Source organism: Schistocerca cancellata, chromosome 1 (assembly GCF_023864275.1).
Source record: "Schistocerca cancellata isolate TAMUIC-IGC-003103 chromosome 1, iqSchCanc2.1, whole genome shotgun sequence".
In the NCBI taxonomy this organism is placed as follows: Eukaryota; Metazoa; Arthropoda; class Insecta; order Orthoptera; family Acrididae; genus Schistocerca; species Schistocerca cancellata.
This window is the reverse complement of record NC_064626.1, coordinates 1,120,412,783-1,120,431,455: the sequence shown is the minus strand read 5'-3', so window position 1 is coordinate 1,120,431,455 and position 18,673 is coordinate 1,120,412,783. Positions and strand designations below refer to the sequence as shown.

The 18,673-nt window shown below is 45.1% G+C and overlaps 1 protein-coding gene across 1 annotated transcript in view; it reads right to left on the bottom strand.

Moving 5' to 3' along the window:
- The window catches only part of LOC126133104 (trichohyalin-like), a 140,942-nt gene extending 125,392 nt beyond the window's left edge, over positions 1-15,550 (bottom strand). The window contains exon 1 of the mRNA XM_049915185.1: positions 15,314-15,550. Coding sequence (XP_049771142.1) covers positions 15,314-15,550 — 237 coding nt within the window. The remainder of the gene's footprint in view (positions 1-15,313) is intronic.
- Positions 15,551-18,673: the final 3,123 nt, after the last annotated feature.

The window sequence follows — 18,673 nt, the reverse complement described above, 5'->3', positions numbered from 1 at the left end:
TAACGATAAAATGGTTCTGAGAACGGATCTAGATTTTTGGCTGCTGTAAATAGAATCCAGTGGAACCCCAATATTCAGTTATTTCAATTCTAACAGCACTGAGTTCTTTCCCCATTTGCCACTTAATTTGAACAGTTTACAGCAGGCACGTCAGAGTATGCGGTCAGCTGAAAGAATACAATTGGGGCGACAGGTACATATTTACTAGGCGAGAGGTAAGCAAGCTGCTTGAAGTTATGCAAGGACAGTAGATGCGGACATTATTTACTGAAATCCACAGTGTGACAGAATCCTGGCACATCTTTTTCCGTGGGAACTTTACATTAAGGAACGCAATGTGTAGTATTTGAGGATAGAAAATTGCATCTTTTGGGATTTTTACTTTACGTACGCTCATGAATACTTTACACTTGGCATCCCCTGTGTGTGGGGGGAAAAATACCTTTGTGAACATCGGTTAATTTTATTAGGATGCATTAAACCCTTATTATAATTTACACCAGTTCCGCGCTACAAACCACCGGGCATCTGGTGAAACAGACGTTCGGGAGCCTACCACGAACTTGTTGAATCCAGGCCAAGCAGAAGACGGCAATATTGCATTCCAAAGGTGAGCCAATACGCATTAAAGAAATGGTTATTAAGGGTAGACCCATTAGTTGTCAGCGGCCTTCTTTATAGCAGAAATGGATTCCACTTGTGAAGTCACAGGTGTTGCTGCTCTACCAAAATCTGCATCATTTCAGTTGGAGAGCAGCACACAGCCACTGTACCTTCAGCACTACTGAAATACCCACTGCCCCCTAACAATTATGGCGTCGAAGTGGAAACCTTCCATTGACAATCAGTCTTGGCTGTCAGCGGCAGCAACGGCCGAGTGACGGAGCAGATTGTGAGCAGCCCAGCTCAGGGCCGCGGTTCACGCCCGGCGCAAGGTCATTTATTCTGTGCATCGCGGTCCGCGCTCCGGGCTGACCTTCAGCGAGTCTTCGATACCATCTGCTGCGGACTATCGTCTGGCCCTGCGATAGAGCGATGCAGCTTTGTTTTACAGTCAAATGCGAGATCCAATCATTTATTCAGTGCTGAAGATGGAACTTGCCTCTTATGCGTGAGGAAAGACTAGTCAAATGAAACATTGTTCCGCACCCGTAATGGAAACAGTTTCATTCTTACCGCGAGCTTTCAACTTAATCCACTAGGTAGCATGAATAATGTGAAGAAATCGAAAAGGAAATGTTTTTGTCGGAAGGACTGACTCAGCATACAGGAAGGACAAAAGCAAGGGTGGGGATGTTGAGAGTGCAACGGGAATTGCACTGTTAAATGCAGAGAAGAGAGCGGATAGGTGGAAAGAGTACAATGAAGGCCTCTATGGGAGGGGAAATTTGTCCGATATGATAGAAGAAACAGTAGTCTATTTAGAAGAGAGAAGGGAACCAGTAATAGAACCAGAATTTAAGATAGCTTCAGAGGACTTACGTTTAAATAAGGCAGAAGAGAGAACATTCCATCAGAATTTATAAAATCATTAGGGGAAGTGGCAACAAAACTTTTCTCGTTGGTGTGTAGAATGTGACAGCCTGGCGACATCTTATCTGACTTTCGGAAAAATATCATCCACACAATTCCAGAGACGGAAAGAGCTGACAATTGCGAGAATTATCGCACAATCAACAGCTTATGCATCCAAGTTGCTTACAAGAATAATACACAGAAGAGCAGAAAAAGTTGAAGATATGCTAAATGAAGTCAGTTTCGCTTTAGGAGAAGTAAAGGCACTAGAAAGGCAATTCTGGGGTTGCGGTTAATAATGGAAGCAAGACTAAAGAAATATCGACACAAGTTCATAGGATCTGTCGACCTGGAAAAAACGTTCGACAATGGCTCTGAGCACTATGGGACTTAGCTGAGATCATCAGTCCGAGACTTAGAACTACTTAAACCTAACTAACCTAAGGACATGACACACATCCATGCCCCAGGCAGGATTCGAACCTGCGACCGTAGCAGCACCGCGGTTCCGGACTGAAGCACCTAGAACCGCTCCGCCATGTTCGGCAATGTAAAATGACGCACCATGTTCGAAATCCTGAGAAAAATTGGGGTAAGGTGTAGGGAAAGACAGGTAATATACTATATGAACAAGACCTAAGAGAGTCTAGCGAGAGTGGGAGGCCAAGAACGAATTGCTCAGATTAAAAAGTGTGTATATCAGGGATGTAGTCTTTCGCCTGACATTGTAATTCTGTCAGACAGCAAAGGACTTGGAAGTGCAGTTGAACGGAATGGACAGTGTCTTGAAAGGAGGGTCTAAGATGACCATAAACAAAAGCGAAACGAGGATAATGGAATGTAGTCGAATTAAATCGAGTGATGCTGAGGGAATTAGATTAGGAAAAACGCTTAAAGTAGTAAAGGTGTTTTGCTATTTGGGGAGCAAAATAACTGAGGATGGTCGAAAGAGGGAGGATATAAAATGCAGACTGGCAATGGCAAGGAAAGCGTTTTTGAAGAAAAATTTGTTAATTTCGAGTATAGATTTAAGTGTCAGGAAGTCGTTTCTGAAAGTATTTGTATGGAGTGTAGCCGCATATGGAAGTGAAACATGGACGATAAATAGTTTCGACAAGAAGAGAATAGAAGCTTTCGAAATGTGGTGCTACAGAAGAATGCTGAAGATTAGATGGGTATATCACATAATTAATGAGGTATTGAATAGTATTGGGGAGGAGTTTGTGGCACAACTTGACTAGAAGAAGGGATTGGTTCGTAGGACATGTTCTGAGGCATCAAGGGATCACCAATTTAGTATTGGAGGGCAGCGTGGAGGGTGAAAATCGTAGGAGGAGACCAAGAGATGAATACACTAAGCAGATGCAGGAGGATGTAGGCTGCAGTAGGTACTGGGAGATGATGAAGCTTGCACAGGATGGAGTAGCATGGAGAGCGGCATCAAACCAGTCTCAAAACTGAAGTGAACAACAACAACAACAACAACAAGTCTTTCGCCCCTATTCTGCTATCTGTACATCGAAGAACCAATAATGGAAACAAAGAAGGTTCAGTACTGGAACTAAAATTCAAGGTGAAATGGTATCAACTATACGATTTGCTGAAGTCATTACTATTCAGAGTGAAAGTGAAGAAGAATAACACAATCTGCTGAATGGAATGAACTGTCCAATGAGTACAGAACATGGATGAAGAGTAAATCGAAGAAAGTAATGAGAAGTAGAAGGCATGACAACAGCAAACTTGTCAAGGATGATGTCACTAAGTTAATGAAGTTAAGGAATTCTGCAACTTAGATAGCAAAATAACCAATGACGGTCGGAGGAAGGACATCAAAAGCAGACAGGGTATTCCTGGCCAAGAGAAGTCCACTAATATCCAATATCGGCCTTAATTTGAAGGAATTTCTGAGAATATAAGTCTCGAGTACAGCATTGTATGGTAGTTAGACTGGGAAAACCGGAACAGAAGAGAATCCTAACATTTGAGATGTGATTCTACAGACGAATGTTTGAAATTAGGTGGATTAATAAGCTTCTGCATAGAATCGGAGAGAAATATGTGGGACACTGACAGGGAGAAGTGACAGGATGATAGGACATCTGGGAAGACATTAGGGATGACTTCCACTGTACTACATGCAGCTTTAGAGGGTAAGAATTGTAGAAGAATACGGAGACTGGAATACATTCAGCAAATAATTGAAGACGTAGGATGCAAGTGCTACTCTGAGATGAAAAGGTTGGCCCATGAGAGGAATTCATGGCGGGCCCCATCAAAGCAGTCAGAAGACTGATTGGGGAAAAATTTAAGACATGTGGGAGGACCAACAAAGCTTATCAAGGATGAGCCCTAGAGCGCTAGGAATTTAGTGGTTTCGCGGAACGGTAGAGGAGCAGGCCCCAAACGTAACGATGGAAGAAACTTTTTGTGCCGCCACAAATTCATACGAACGGTTCTGTCAGTCGATGCTTCACGAGTAAAGACGACCGAGATGTCGCTTAAAACGTCGCTCAAGGGGACAGGTCCATGAATAACTGCAACAGATCGCGAAGTAGTCTACGAAAATTGAGCAGAAGATACCCAACATGGGTCCATCCATAATATTGTTAACGGTTGTAACAAAGAGGACGATGCGCTGTGTAGGGCCTTGAGGCACCCTTTTATCCTGGACAAAGCTATCCGACGTGGCTGAACCCACATGTATCGTGAGAACTGTATTAAAAATTCCGGTAGCTAATGGGGCTGGCGGGCTCCTAAGTCCCATGTGTATGGACTACAGAGAATACCAGTCCAGGTGCCATTGGCTTTCTTTGTATCAAACGTTACGGCACAGCCTGTATTACCACAGAAAAACGTTCGTAACAGGGGTTGACGAAGTGACGAGGTGGGTAACTGCAGAACGGTGTGCATGAAATCCACTTCGTGCGGTGCTTAGACTGCAGGACTCTAGACATCCTACTAGTCGGACATTACACGTGCCATCACCTTGCAAAAACAGCTTGTGAGGGAATTAGGGCGATAGGTAGAAGTGTGTGTTCTTACTGGCCGTAGTTATGGTTATGACTGGCTTCGTGCCAATGTCTGGGAAACTTGCCACCTACCCAAATGGGACTGTACATACAAAGGAGAAAGTGCTTGCCTAAAACAGAAAGGTGCTGCAACTGAATGTTAACAGTTTCTGACCCTGGGCTGGAAGATCAGGATTGGATAGGAGCATGGTTGAGCAACCTCATAGCATAGGCGACATTGTACACACATCAAGGAAAGTTCCGTATCACCTCGGTTCCGAGAGTTCCGGAACCTGTACAGAAAACTGGGAGAGAGATCAACATAAGCATAATTTCCGCGTTTTTTATTGCTCATGAAAACCACACACTGCATGTTGTACCACCCTACAGCGAGACCTTCTAAGGTCGTACTCCAGATCGCAGTACACACCAGTACCTGTAATACCCAGCAGCACATCCTCTTGCATTGATGCATGCCTGTATTCGTCGTGGCGTACTATACACAAGTTCATCAAGGCACTGTTGGTCCAACGGCGATTCGGCGAAGATCCCTCAGAGTGGTTGGTGGGTCACGTCATCAGTAACAGCTCTGTTCGATCCATCCAAGGCATGTTCGATGGGATTCATGTCTGGAGAACATGCTGGCCACTGTAGTCGAGCGATGTCGTTATTCTGGAAGGAAGTCATTCACAGGATGTGCACGACGGGGGCGCGAATTATTGTCCATGAAGACTAATGCCTCGCCAATATGCTGCCTATATGGTTGCACTATCGGTCGGAGGATGGCATTCACGTACCGTACAGCCGTTACGGCGCCTTCCATAACCACCTGCGGTGTACGTCGGCCCCACACAATGCCACCCCAAAACAGCTGGGAATCTCCACCTTGCTGCACTCACTGGACAGTGTGTTTAAGACGTTCAGCCTAACCGGATTGCCTCCAAACACGCCTTCGACGATTGCCTGGTTGAAGGCATATGCGACATTCATCATTGAGGATAACGTGATGCCTACCCTGAGCGGTCCATTAGGCATGTTGTTGGGCCCATCTGTACCGCGCTGAATGGTGTCGTGGTCACGAAGCTGGACTTCGCCATGGACGTCGAGAGTGAAGTTGTGCATCATGCAGCCTATTGCGCACAGTTTGAGCCGTAACACGACGTCCTGTGGCTGCACGAAAAGCATTCAACAGGGTGGCGTTGCTGACAGGGTTCCTCCGTACCATAATCCGTAGATAGCTGTCATCCACTGCAGTAGTAGCCCTTGGGCGGCCTCAGCGAGGCATGTCCTCGACCCTTCCTGTCTCTCTGTATCTCCGTGTCCGAATATCGCCGCTTTTGTTCACTACGAGTCGCCTGGACACTTCCCTTGTTGAGAACCCTTCCTGGCACGATGTAACGTCTGGGCATGGCTGGACTACAGACAACACGAACCGTGTACCTCCTTGGTGGAGTTACTGGAACTGATCGGCTGTCGAACCCTCTCCGTTTAATAGCCGTTGCTCATGCATCTCCGTTTACATCTTTGGGCAGGTTTCACGACATCTCTGAACTGTCAAAGGTACTGTCTGTGCGATGCAATATCCACAGTCGACGTCTATCTTCAGGTGTTCTGGGTACCGAGGTAATGCAAAACTTTTGATGTGTGTAGCATTCACGATTCTGAGAAAAGGATACCACCCGAGTCAATTCCACTCGTTTCCGAAGGAGAAAGGCGGGTTGATGGTGGGTAAATCTTGATATCTACGCAACATAGCGGCCCAAGGTGTTTAAGACAGCAATGGTGTCCACAACGACATCTGCTACGGTCAGACGGGTAATCATGGAATGAACGTAGGTGCCACAGAGTTTATGGAGGTTGCCCTTGAAGTGGGAAGAAAACGAACTGTTAAAACAAATAGTACAAAAATCCAGCTAGCTTTTTCGCTATCCCTAAGAATGCGACGACACAGCGCACGCAACTGTCTACAACGAATACAATTCGCTATCAAAGACTGTCGGTTAAAACCGTCTCCGAGCGTGAATCGTGTGCGGCACGCCTCAGTCCACCACGGGACTGGGACACAGAGCGCAAGGAGGAAGTGCGAGGTAAGGAACATTTTCCGGCGGTAAGCTTAAGGTTCTTGTGGTACCCTACCTGGTCATCACAACTCAGGAAATGATGTTCGTTGTAGGTCGCCAGGGAGGAGTATAGCCTCCAGTGTGCCCTACAGAGCTGCCAATTGGGTTTACACGCAGGTGTGTGTACGCGTCAGCAAATGGATGTGCACAGGAAATGGTCGTTGGAGTACAAGTCAAACAGAATTGACCATAAAGACGTCCAAATGGGAATAGGTGTGTATGGAGTCTGAAAGAAATGTGTTCCAGTGCGAAGACATAAGGTTGAGTTAATGGAGGTCAGCCAAGAGGAAACCCCTCAGAGGGGATGGTGGGCAATAAAGTCGTCAAGCACCAAAACTGGATGAGAACTGACCAATAAGCTGGACTAAGTCAGACCTGGTGACAGCAAATGAAGGAATGTAGACATCACGAAAAGCTGAAACAAGGAAGGAAAACTGATGGATGTTCAATGTGACGGTTTGGCTATGGACGTCATCCCGAAAGACCAGCGTGACTCTCCCATGAGTTGGATTAACGTCCTGTAATGGGAGGGGGGTGGGGTCAAAGACGTCGAGAGGACGCAATCTCGCTTTTTGGAGGCACAAGAGAAACAGGACGCTGCAGTTCCTGCAGCAGCTGCAATTCTTCTTTGTTGTATCTAGTGACAGGAACGTTCCATTGGTGAATAGCCGCAACGACGAATGGGTAGGAGGGAATAAACGAAAGGCCGTAACCTGAGCAGCTGCTTAGTGACAGCCTTCGAAGACTCACTGCTACAGCATGCAGAACTTGGATGGTCCTGTACGAAGAAATTTACGGAGGTTTTCGGCATTCTCCCTGGATTGGGCTGCGGACTCCTGGGCATAAACTGTAGGTGGTGCGCGCCAGAGAAATGGACGTCGGCTAAGTGGGAGTATCATGCAGTGAGATGACTGAAAACTATCTGTGGTTCGGGGATGGGGAAGAGCATCTGCCAACCATGAATGTTCTATTAAATAGAAAAAAGACAAACAAAGACCAGTTGCTCGTTGGCTGGAGGGACGTAAAGTGTCTTCGAGGGAGTGTTCATTTTCTCCTTACCGGCCTGCCAGTTGTGTAGCAGCTGATTTCGCCGCCGGAGGCGAATATTTGGTGGCTTGTCGCGTAGCGTTAGAAGACAGGGATCCTACCATGATACTTGGTGATTTCACGAGTCCAGTACTGAACTGGAGGTCCCTACTTTGTATGGCCATGTCCTTCGTGGAGCGAGGCGTAGCAAGAACGGTACTTTGAGTACCATATTGTAAAATTTAGGGCTTCCAACTATCCAACAACTTGCGAGCGACGAGGTGGCGTACTTTTCCTTCACCCCGATCTCCTGAATGCCCTGCTCATTGAGATTCGCGGGACGCTCACGGTATGAGGCGGCATGGAGGCCGTTACAATTGATACAGCGGGGAGAAAGAGGTGGGTTATCGCCTTCCTGACAATCCCTACCACAGCCTTGGACATGTTTTGAGAAGATATGCGAGTGTGGTTATAACGCTCAGACTGGTTGCGATATATGAGTATGGAGTGTACAGTTGGACTGACTTCTTCATAGCATGCCTTAATCTGATGGAAGCACTACTCAAATGTGAGAAAGAAGTGAACGTAGGCACAAAGATTGCATTAACCTTTTACATTAACCGATCAGAGAGATGATTAATTCACTCCGTGTCATCTTATCCAGCAGCCAGATGTAAAGAACACCTTGCGAAGAACTGTGTACGATGTGCCGTGGAGGAGCGAAGCTGTAAGCAGTTGCTTGGCGTGACGGTCAGAACGTATCTCCAGAAACAACGTCCCATTACTTAAGCTAGGGTTGGATTCTGCATGCCCTGCAATTGCATCAGCACTTTTCTGAATAAAAATTTCATTAATTTTAGCAAGAGACAGGCCTTTGAGATGAAACTTCATAGCGAAAAACGCCCTATGATAGCCTACTTCTCTGATGGCGCGCTCCGTCCACCTGGCTGGGGATACCCTCAGTTGGGGGGGGGGGGGCTCACCTGCGTTAATTGACTTCACACCACCACCTTCCACATCTCCCGACGGACTAACTAATTGGCAAGGTAACAGCAGACTCAGACTGACTAATTTGGAAGGTGACAACTCAAACGGTCTCTTCTACCACCTGGGTCTTGCCTGTACCGTGGGATACGTGCGAACACTACCTGTCACCCAGGGCTGCGAATTAGGCGATACCCAGTCACCTGTTACCCGTCAAACGCGTAGGCCGGCCTTCAGGAGTGCACAGGGAGGAAGAAGAAACAAAGAAGCCTGGAACGCCGAAACACAGGAAAGGGAGGAGATGGAGAACGAAGAAGGAAAGAACTGTTCCGATGCCAGGCAATCGGAACTTCAGAACACATTTCCAAAAAATACCAATGACGTAGTCCCTAAGGGAAGATAAAGAATAGTAGGATGATGGATATGCAGCACAGAAAGAGAAGATTTGCTGCGAATGCTGGGGCCACGTGGCAACCCAGCACGAACAACGAAGAGGTAACAGCGGGGTTTAACGTGAGCTTATGGTACCACCATACGAAAAAAATTAACTTAGGTTTCTAATTATATAGTATCTTACAACTTTGACCATACATTCCCAAAATCATGTACTGCGTGTCCTTTCCTGTTAAACTGTAATATAAGGAAGTACAGGATGGTCAACAGCGGAAGGTCTGAAAACTTGAGTTGCGTAACAACATACTCTCCAACAACACAGACCATTTTTTAAACTACTGTAAGGAGGAAGGAAGGAAGGAAGGAAGGAAGGAAGGAAGGAAAATCAAGGTTTAACATTCCATCTACAGTGATTTCACTGGAAACCTAGCACAAGCTCCGATTACAGGAAAGGGGGGGAAGGTGGGAGAGGAGGGGCGGAGGTGGGAGAGGGTGGGGAGGAAACCGACTGCCCCCTTTTCAAAATAATCATTCCGGCAATTTTCTGGAGCTATTTAGGGGACTGACAGGTAAACTATGTGGATGGCCGGACGGGAATCGCAGACTTCCCAAAAGTGCTTCCAATAATGCCGATATGTGCATCATCTCGCTCTGTCAGACTGATCCAAACGCGTCACATAGCTGAAGTGACTCGCCACATCAGGGGAGCAGCTCACGAAATTAAATTGAGAGAGAAACAAAATTGCCCTCAACCGGAGTATTGGTATGAACCGTTCCGTGCTTTGGGGTTTGTAAGCCGTTGTCTCATCCATCCTTTTAAATCACTGACCCTGCGAGTTTCAAGGGGACCTACAGTTCAATGTTGACTCCAAACTACAGCGAAAGATGGCACTTTTCATATTCACGCATCACTAAAATGAGAAATTTGAATTTCGTGCTATTCCGCAAAGCTTTTTCTCCCATCCGTTGCAGTAATAACTTTCTGCATCAGCACATTCCAGTACTGCACTCTCTTGCAAAATGGCCGACATCGTCTTAGTGGTGTGATACATTTCTTTAATTCAGAAAGTGAAACTGATCTCATTCATGAAAGGCTTAAAAATGCATACAGTGGTGCAGTAATGGATATCAGCACTGTCAGATGATGGGTTCGCAGCTGAACAAAGCTGAAGGGCGAACACTGTCGATTGAAGAAACGCGGAGCGGCAGGCCATTGACTGCAGTGACTCCACCCAACATTCAGCGAATAGAGGAAGTCATTCGCGGTGACTGCAGATGATTCGTGTCGCATTGACCCCCTTCAGTAAAGGCTGTGTGGCGATTATTCGCCTGCTTTGATACATTAAGGGTTGTGCAACTTTAGGACCAGAATAAAGAGACAAGAGAAGTATTTTATCCAAACTCTCGCAACACTTCCATTTGAAGGAAGGGTAGTTTCTGGAAAACAGACGAAATACGGATTCATTTTTTTAAAAATGAAAAGCAAAGAGGCAGTCGATATAATGCCATCACAGAAACTCCGAACTGTGCAATCGGCAGAGAAAGTTGTGGCTATAGTATTCTGAGATGCAAGAGTGTCACGGTAGAGTTTTTGGGACACGGATGCACTATCAATCCCGGGCAATACGTCTGAACACTAACAGCTTAAATTACGACTCCATAGAGTTCGCATGAAAGTTATGACCGACTTTTTCTTTTGTATGACAATGCAAGACTACACACATCTTCGTGCTACTGCAGAGACTATGAAATCTGAGTGGGAAGTCTTTCCTGATCCCGATAGAGCTGACCTTACACTGACTGCCTATTCGGCGCGCTGACAGAAGCTCATCGCGGGATTCAGTTTGAAGTTGAGGACGTCCTAAAAACGTCTGTGCGTCAGTGACTTCGAAAACAGGGGCCGTGAGGTTTACCACGCTGGAATACATGCCCTGTTAAAAGATTTGCCCAAAACTTGGACTGAGATTATATTGAGAACCCAAATTAATCGTCAATGCGATTTTTAACGTGTGTAATTGCATTAGAAATTCTAGACCAATAAAAGAGATTACTTTTTGACTGACCTCATACACACACAGTATCCAGTAACGTAAATTAGACTATGCAAAGTAAGATGCCAACAAAGCAACGTGGTACTGTTAAAATTATCAAGATAGACGAAAAATTGGTTATGTATAACCTTTGGTACTATCAAACTCCCCCTCTTGCGAAGGTATAATAGTCGGTTAGAAGAGTGACGACTCCGTCGCCATACTGCACCTCAGCCATTCCATTACAGAATGGTTTACTTCTACGCTGTTATTTCTGTTTGACGAGCTACAAGAACTGTGCTGCACACACCGACCTTCCCAATTGTGAGCGCTGTAGTGGAGACTAAAATAGAACTACGCTTTTTATCGCTGCAGCTTCTGTACAGTATATTTCTACACAAATTTACATTAAAGATAGACAAACAAAAGCAGTATTTTTCCTTTGAGCTCTGGAGTTCTGCGCAGTGCGCAGCGCGCTAATCAAAGCACCAAATTCGCGAGTGAAACCACGGACCTTTTCGAGAGTATTCCTGCAGGCACACTCAACTCCAGCTTAACTGGATCCGTGCAGCAGACGAAGAAAGGAGCTGAAAAGCCAAGTGAACAGTAGCTCTGGGCGCGTGTTTTTTTTTTGCGGCTGACTCTGGAGACTGCCAGCACAGCTGGCGAGAGAAAAAGTTTTTTCCTGGGTACCAAGTTGTTTTCTGTGACTGGGCAAGTTGCTCTGTACCCAGCGGCCGCGCGGGCAGGCTGCCAACACCTCCAAAGGCAAATACTCGTGGCTGCACAGAAGTCGTCGGTGCTCTCCAATTCCTACAAATTGCTGTTTACATAATCGCTTATTATTTGGTTACTGAAAAACCACGAGAGTTCTTTACAATCCACACAGTGGGTCAATATTTGCTTCTTAGAGGCTCACGAGGTAGTTTCACTGACAAGGTGTGTGTGATTAGCTTCACACTAGTGAATGTATAACATTTTAAAGTTGATACAGTATCAAATTCTCTCTCATGTTTCATAATTTGTAACTTTCCAGGTCCAGACGACACTGGGTTTGCCTTAATCATTTTTGGTTATGACGATGTGGCGATCTGTATCCTGACATGGTATGTGCAACACTTCCCATGTTATTTCCGCCTTCGTTCTTTAATCTGTACAATGTTACGTAGTTCGGAACCTTTTTAGATGAACATTAGTCTAACAGCCCAGAAGATCATATTTGGTTATATAATTTGCAGGGGGGGGTAACAGTCTGGATCATTGACTCATCTGGCCTAACATCAACCGAAACTGCCTTGCTGTGCTGATAATGCTAACGGATGAAAGCAAGAGGGAAACTAAGGCAGTTATTTTTCCTGAGGGCATGCAGCTCTTCTGCATGGTCAGATGATTGCATCCCCCTGGGTAAAATATTCCCGAGGTAAAATAGTCCCCCCCCCCCTTTTCGGATCTCAGGAGAACGTTATCAGGAGATGCAAAACATGCGTTATACGGATCTGAGGGTGGAACGTCAGATCCCTTAATCGGGCAGGTAGGTTAGAAAATTTAGAAAGGGAAATGGATAGGTTGAAGTTAGATATAATGGCAATCAGTGAAGTTCGGTGGCAGAAGCAAGACTTCTGGTCAGGTGACTACAGAGTTATAAATACAGAGTCGAACAAGGGTAGTGCAGGAGTGGGTTTGTTTATAAGCAAGTAGGAATGCAGAGAAGCTACTATTGACAGCATAGTGAACGCATTATCGTGGCGAAGATCGACGCTAGGCCTATGCCTACCACTATAGTATACATTAACTACTTGTACTATTTGCCAATCGGATCCGCAGATGAGATTGAAGAAACGTGTAAGGAGAGAAAAGAGATTATTCTAACAGTTGAAGGAGACAAATTTGATTTTGTTAGTGGACTGGAAATAGACAGTAGGAAAAGGGTGAAAAGGAAAAATAATACGTGAATATGGCCTTGGGAACAGAAATACAGTTTTGCTCACAGCATAATTTGATCATCGCTAACACTTTAAGAACCACAAAAGAAGATGCTATACGTGGATGAGATGTGGAGAGACTAAGGTTTCAGACTGATTATTTAATGGTAATACAGATTTCGGAACCAGATTTTAAATTTTATGATATTGGAAAGGGCAGATGTGGACTGATCACAATTTATTGGTTGGGAACTGTGCATTAAAACTGAAGAAATTGAAAAAGCTAGAAAATTAAGGTGATGAGACCTGAGTACATTTGCAGAACCAGAGGTTGCCGAGAGTTTCAGGGAGGGTCTTGGGCATGCTTGACTAGAACAAGGGAAAGTAGAAGACTTGATGAGCAGCTTTAAGAGACGAATTAGCGAAGGCCGTTGAGGATCAGATAGGTAAGGAGACAAGGCCTAGCAGGAATCCTTTGATAACTAAAGAGAATTTAAGGTTGAGAAGAGAAAATATAAAAATTCAGCAAATGAAGCAGGCGAAAGGGAATACAAACGTTCGAAAAAATCAGATGGACAGGAAGCGCAAAATGGTTAAGCAAGAATCGCCGGACGACAAATTTAAAAATTTAGAAGCGTATTTCACCGTGGCAAAGATAGATCCCGCGTACAGGAAAATTAGACACCTTTGGAAAGAAGAGAACCACCCTTATGAACATCAGGAGCTCAGATTGGAAACCAGTCCTAAGCAAAGAATGGAAAGCTGAAAGGTTAGAGTAGTTCAAGAGGACCTATACAAGTGAGATGTACCCGAGGGCAATATTATAGAAATTTTAGGGGACGCAAATGAAGGAGATGGGAGATACGATCCTGCGAGAAAATTTGAAAGAGCTGTGAGTGATCCAAGTCGGGACAATAAAACACAAGATGCTTGAGACTGGCTGAATACCCCCAGATTTGAAGAATAATATGGTAATTACAGTTCCAAAGGAATCAATTGGTAACACGTGAGAAAATTACCGAATTATCAATTTAATGTGTCATGGTTGCAAAATACTAACAAATTCCTCACAGAAGAACGGGAAAGTTTGTAGAAGGCGACTTCGGGGAAGATCAGTTTGTATTCCGGAGAAACCTACGAACACGCAAGGCAATACTGACCCTGAAGTCTTCTCATGAGAGCTAGATCAAAGAAAGGCAAACATACGTTTGTAGCATTTGTAGACTTACAGAAAGCTTTTGACAATATTGAGTGAAAGTCTCAAATTCTGATGGTAAAATACAGTGAGCGAAAGACTAGTTACAACTTTTACAGAAACCGGATGACAGCAGTAAGATTCGAGGAGCATGAAAGGGAAGCACTACTTGAGAAGTGCTTGGGACAGGGTTTGTAGCCTATCCCCGCTGTTGTTCAGTCTGCACATTTAGCAAGCAGTGAAGGACACAAGGAAAAAAATGGAGTAGGAATTTAAGACCAGGGAGATGAAATAAAAATCTTGCGTTTTGCCCGGGACTTATTCTGTTATTCTGTCAGACTGCGAAGAACTTTGAAGAATAGTTGAACGGAAAGGACGTCTTTAACGGTGGATTTAAGATGAACAACAACAAAAGCAAACCAAGGTTAATGGAATGTAGTGTAAATCAGGTGCTCTTGAGGGAATTTCATTAGAAAACTAGACACAAAGTATGTGTGTGTAGCTACTTGGGCAGCAAAAGTGGTGACTGCCGAAGTGGAGGATATAAAACGTGAACTGGCAATGGCAAGAAAAGCGTTTCTGAAGCAGAGAAATTTGTTAACATAGAGTAATAGAGTATAGATTTAAGTGTCAGGAAGTCTTTCCTAAAAGTATTTGTACAGAGTATAGCCACGTATTGAAGTGAAACATGGACGATGAACAGTTTAAAGAAGAGAATAGAAGCTTTTGAAATACGGTGCTACAGAAGAGTGCTGAAGATTAGATGGGTGGGTCATGTAACTAATGAGAAAGTATGGAACAGAACGGGAGAGAAATTTCTAGCACAACCTGATCAGAGGAAGGGACTGGCTGATACGACACGTTTTGAGACATCAAGTGATCACCAGTTTAGTACTGGATGAAGTGTGGAGGGTAAAAATCGTAGAGGAAGACCAACAAACGAATACAGTAAGCAGGTTCAGAAGAATGTACGGTTTTGTAGTTATTCGGAGATTATGATGCTTGAGAAGAGCAGCATCTAACCAGTCTTCCGACGTGAGTAACACCCTATCAGCGTACAGGTTACGAACTCTTCCATGGGGATGAAAACGCGTTTCCCGAACTAGGAGATACCAACCCGCAGCCGCGGCGCGGCGCGACCTAGACCTCTGCGCCGTCGCTGGGGTCGCTGGCCGCTCGTGACGTCACAGCCAGGGTGCGCCGCAGCGTCCTTCCGCGAGCCGACGCCGGCCGGAAGGATGCGTCCGCGCACACGGCGCGGGCCGCAGGGCACCTCCCACTGTGCGCCGCTGCGTGCTGTCGCTGGCCGGTGGCGTAACGCACCGCACAGGGGTTGGCGGCTCCTCTGTTTCATTTTTCAACCTCAGGCCACAAGCACCTTACCAGTGGTTGCTAAGTAGTAATTAAATGATCTGATTCTTGAGTTTCTCCCGGCGTATTTGATGAAATATCCACGGGTGTACTGCCGGTCTACAGTGTCCAACGGGCACAATATTTCGGCGATCATACATGCCGCCATCATCAGGTCAACTGACGGACTGAGCTCCTGTGAACGTGCCGGCACGGCCGTACGCTATGGCTGCGCAGAGAGAACTGGGTTCGGTCGCGGCCGTCCGTCAATTCACTTGATGATGGCGACATGTATGAACGCCGAAATATTGTGCCCGTTGGTCACTGTAGACCGGCAGTACACCCGTGGATATTTCGATTATTAAATGATCTGTTTACAAAGGGAACCAGGTTATATTTAAATACTAGTAAATTAATTATTAATTTGACAGATACTTAATATATTAACTTGTCTGCTGAACACATCTAGAGAGGTGCTGACGATGTGAACACGCACTACTTGATCGTAAGTACCCGGACACTCCTACGTAATGAGGAATTGACCACTGCACCTAACGCGATGCGGATGCGCAATATAAAAGGGGTCATGGTGTATTGCGTTGTCAGTACAGACGCAGTAACAGCGAAACGGCTGGGTCATGTGATCTCAGTAGTTCTAACGTTGACTAGTCATTTGATGTCAAAGCATCAAATCCACCTGGGAACTTTCATACCTTCTGAAGCTGCCCTAGTCAACTATTTGTTATGTGACTGAAGCGGGAACACACAGGAACAACCACAGCTGAACTGACACCAAGGAGCCTCTTACAGACGTCGAGCAATGCAGAGGGCGGCCGCTAGGTATCACAGGTATCACAGGTATCAGCGGAAGGTATCGCCTCAGTTCCGAATTGTTATCAGCAGTTCAGCTAGCACAATGAATGTGTTACCAGTTAGAAAGGGTGAGGTACGATATAGTCGACCAGCTTCTCATAAATGCGATATTGCAGTGCCTGTGTCAAGAACTACGCGGTGTTCCTTCAAACGTCCATAAATGTCCGAGGCAATAGGCACTGCGGCGACTACAGTATTCTTGAAATACGCGATATGTATTCGCAGTTGCAAATACAAAGAACCATCACCTGTACAAGGGAATGAAGACAGTGAATGTGTCGGACGGGACTTTGAGCCCTTGCTGCGCTTGATCCTTTGACTAATCTTATTTCGAAAACTATGTATGGTTATTTTAATTAAACGTCTGTGAAGTAATAATATAAGAAAGTTTCCCACAGTTTTAGTTTTCCGAGGTGGTTAACCTGTAATTACGTTCCCCAGTATTTTAATGTTCTTCATTTCATTTTTGAAGCTGTCATCTGGTGGCCTAGGTACTTTAAACAGGAAATTGTATAATTCGTGTGCCCAAGACTAATACAAAAAAAGTTACAACACGGCCCTTGTTTTCCTACAGTAGTAATGAGAGTAGTCTAAATTCCTTTATTCTTACAATGATTAATTTGAAGCATCGGAAGACTCTATTGCTCTTGAGGAATTTATTAGGCCAGAATGGACGCTGCAAAGTTCCGGAATACCTTTTCACAGTTTCAGTTATCCTCACGATGTGTTAGATATGAATTTATGTCGCTATTTCTCCCCTTTCATATTCGTCTGTCCTTTGGAAGACCAAATAAAATTTTTCCTCCATGCTCCATATGATGAATTGGTTGGGTAATGTTTTAGATCGGCGATAGTGGTTTATTGTTACGGTCGCCTGGCGATATTTATCACGGTTGCCTTCCGGAGTCACAATGACTTCACATTTTCTTAATTCATGAGGCGTCACTATTAAGTTTGTTCTCAATGCACATTGCAAGTACGCCGACGAAGTAATAAACACCTATGTTTGAGCTTCCAGGAGCGCCTGATCTACAGCTTCCTTTGCTGAACTGGAGTAGAAGGTAACCCCGCGATGGGCTAGCAACGGCACCTTAACTTTTTCGACAAATCGCATTGATAGTGCAAACAAAAAACTTTCTGCTACCCGTCAGCGACAAAACAGACGACACTGCACAGCCAGCACAACTAAGTACGCTGCACAATTGGCAATGAACATATACAAATCTCTACGGCGGTGTCTCCACTGCTATCGATCAGAACTGAGGCCGCGTTTAAAGACAACTTTGGACACACGAAGTTCTCCCTTATTTGATGAAGACATGAGGAAAGGATCTATTTTTCCTTTAAATAGCGCTGAAGTCACTGATCTTCCACGGCCAAGCATTTGAAGTGTGAATTTCACCGTCGTCGGCGAAAGAATTATTAATCAACTCACTCTGATTAACTCGTCACTACTATATTATTAGCCCGCCCGGCTAGCTGCGCGGTCTGACCTGCTACTTCCCGAGCAGGAAGGCGTGCCGGTTACACTCGTCTGGTATGAGACGTTCCTGAGCGTGCACTTGGGGCGGAACTGCACAATAACCCTGTGTTCGGTGAGTGGCGGCGGTGATGTGGGTGAACTGCTGTGGTCTGTTGTGGGGTTGTGAACTACTGAGGGCTACGGCGGGACGAAGACTCGCCATCGTTTCTAGGTCCTCGGTTCAATACCCAATACACACAATACCATGTATTAGTAGTGCTTGATGAAGATGGCCAACCTCAGTTTGACTTTGGACACTGTACAAAAGTATTTCGCACGTAACTGATCAGTGGCCCGTAACATCGAATTGAATTCGAATTGCAGATCTCAGTATGTCCTGCGAATCTCAGTATATCGGAAAAAATGCTGGCAAGGTTAGAACGTCAGAAAGGCACTCCAAAATTTAACAATTCCATGGGAACAGCACGGTTAGTGATGACTTGTGTACCCGTCTAAGTCCGTTTATTCTTCTAGCACCTCCTTCAATTATCTACCCGCTCTCCGATCCCACAGTACTATCACAATAGCCAAAACCGTAAACCATGTCCATTAAAACCTTGCCTGGTAGTGTGTGTCTCATGCGGTAACACAGCCTTTTGTAATGGTGCTGGTCCTCTAAATCTTCCAAATTGATCAAAAAATTGAGTTAAACAGAGCTGTGGAACACTTATTCTCTGTAAGTACGGTAACTTACCGACGACCACAAAAGATTCCGTAAGTATTTGTATATTA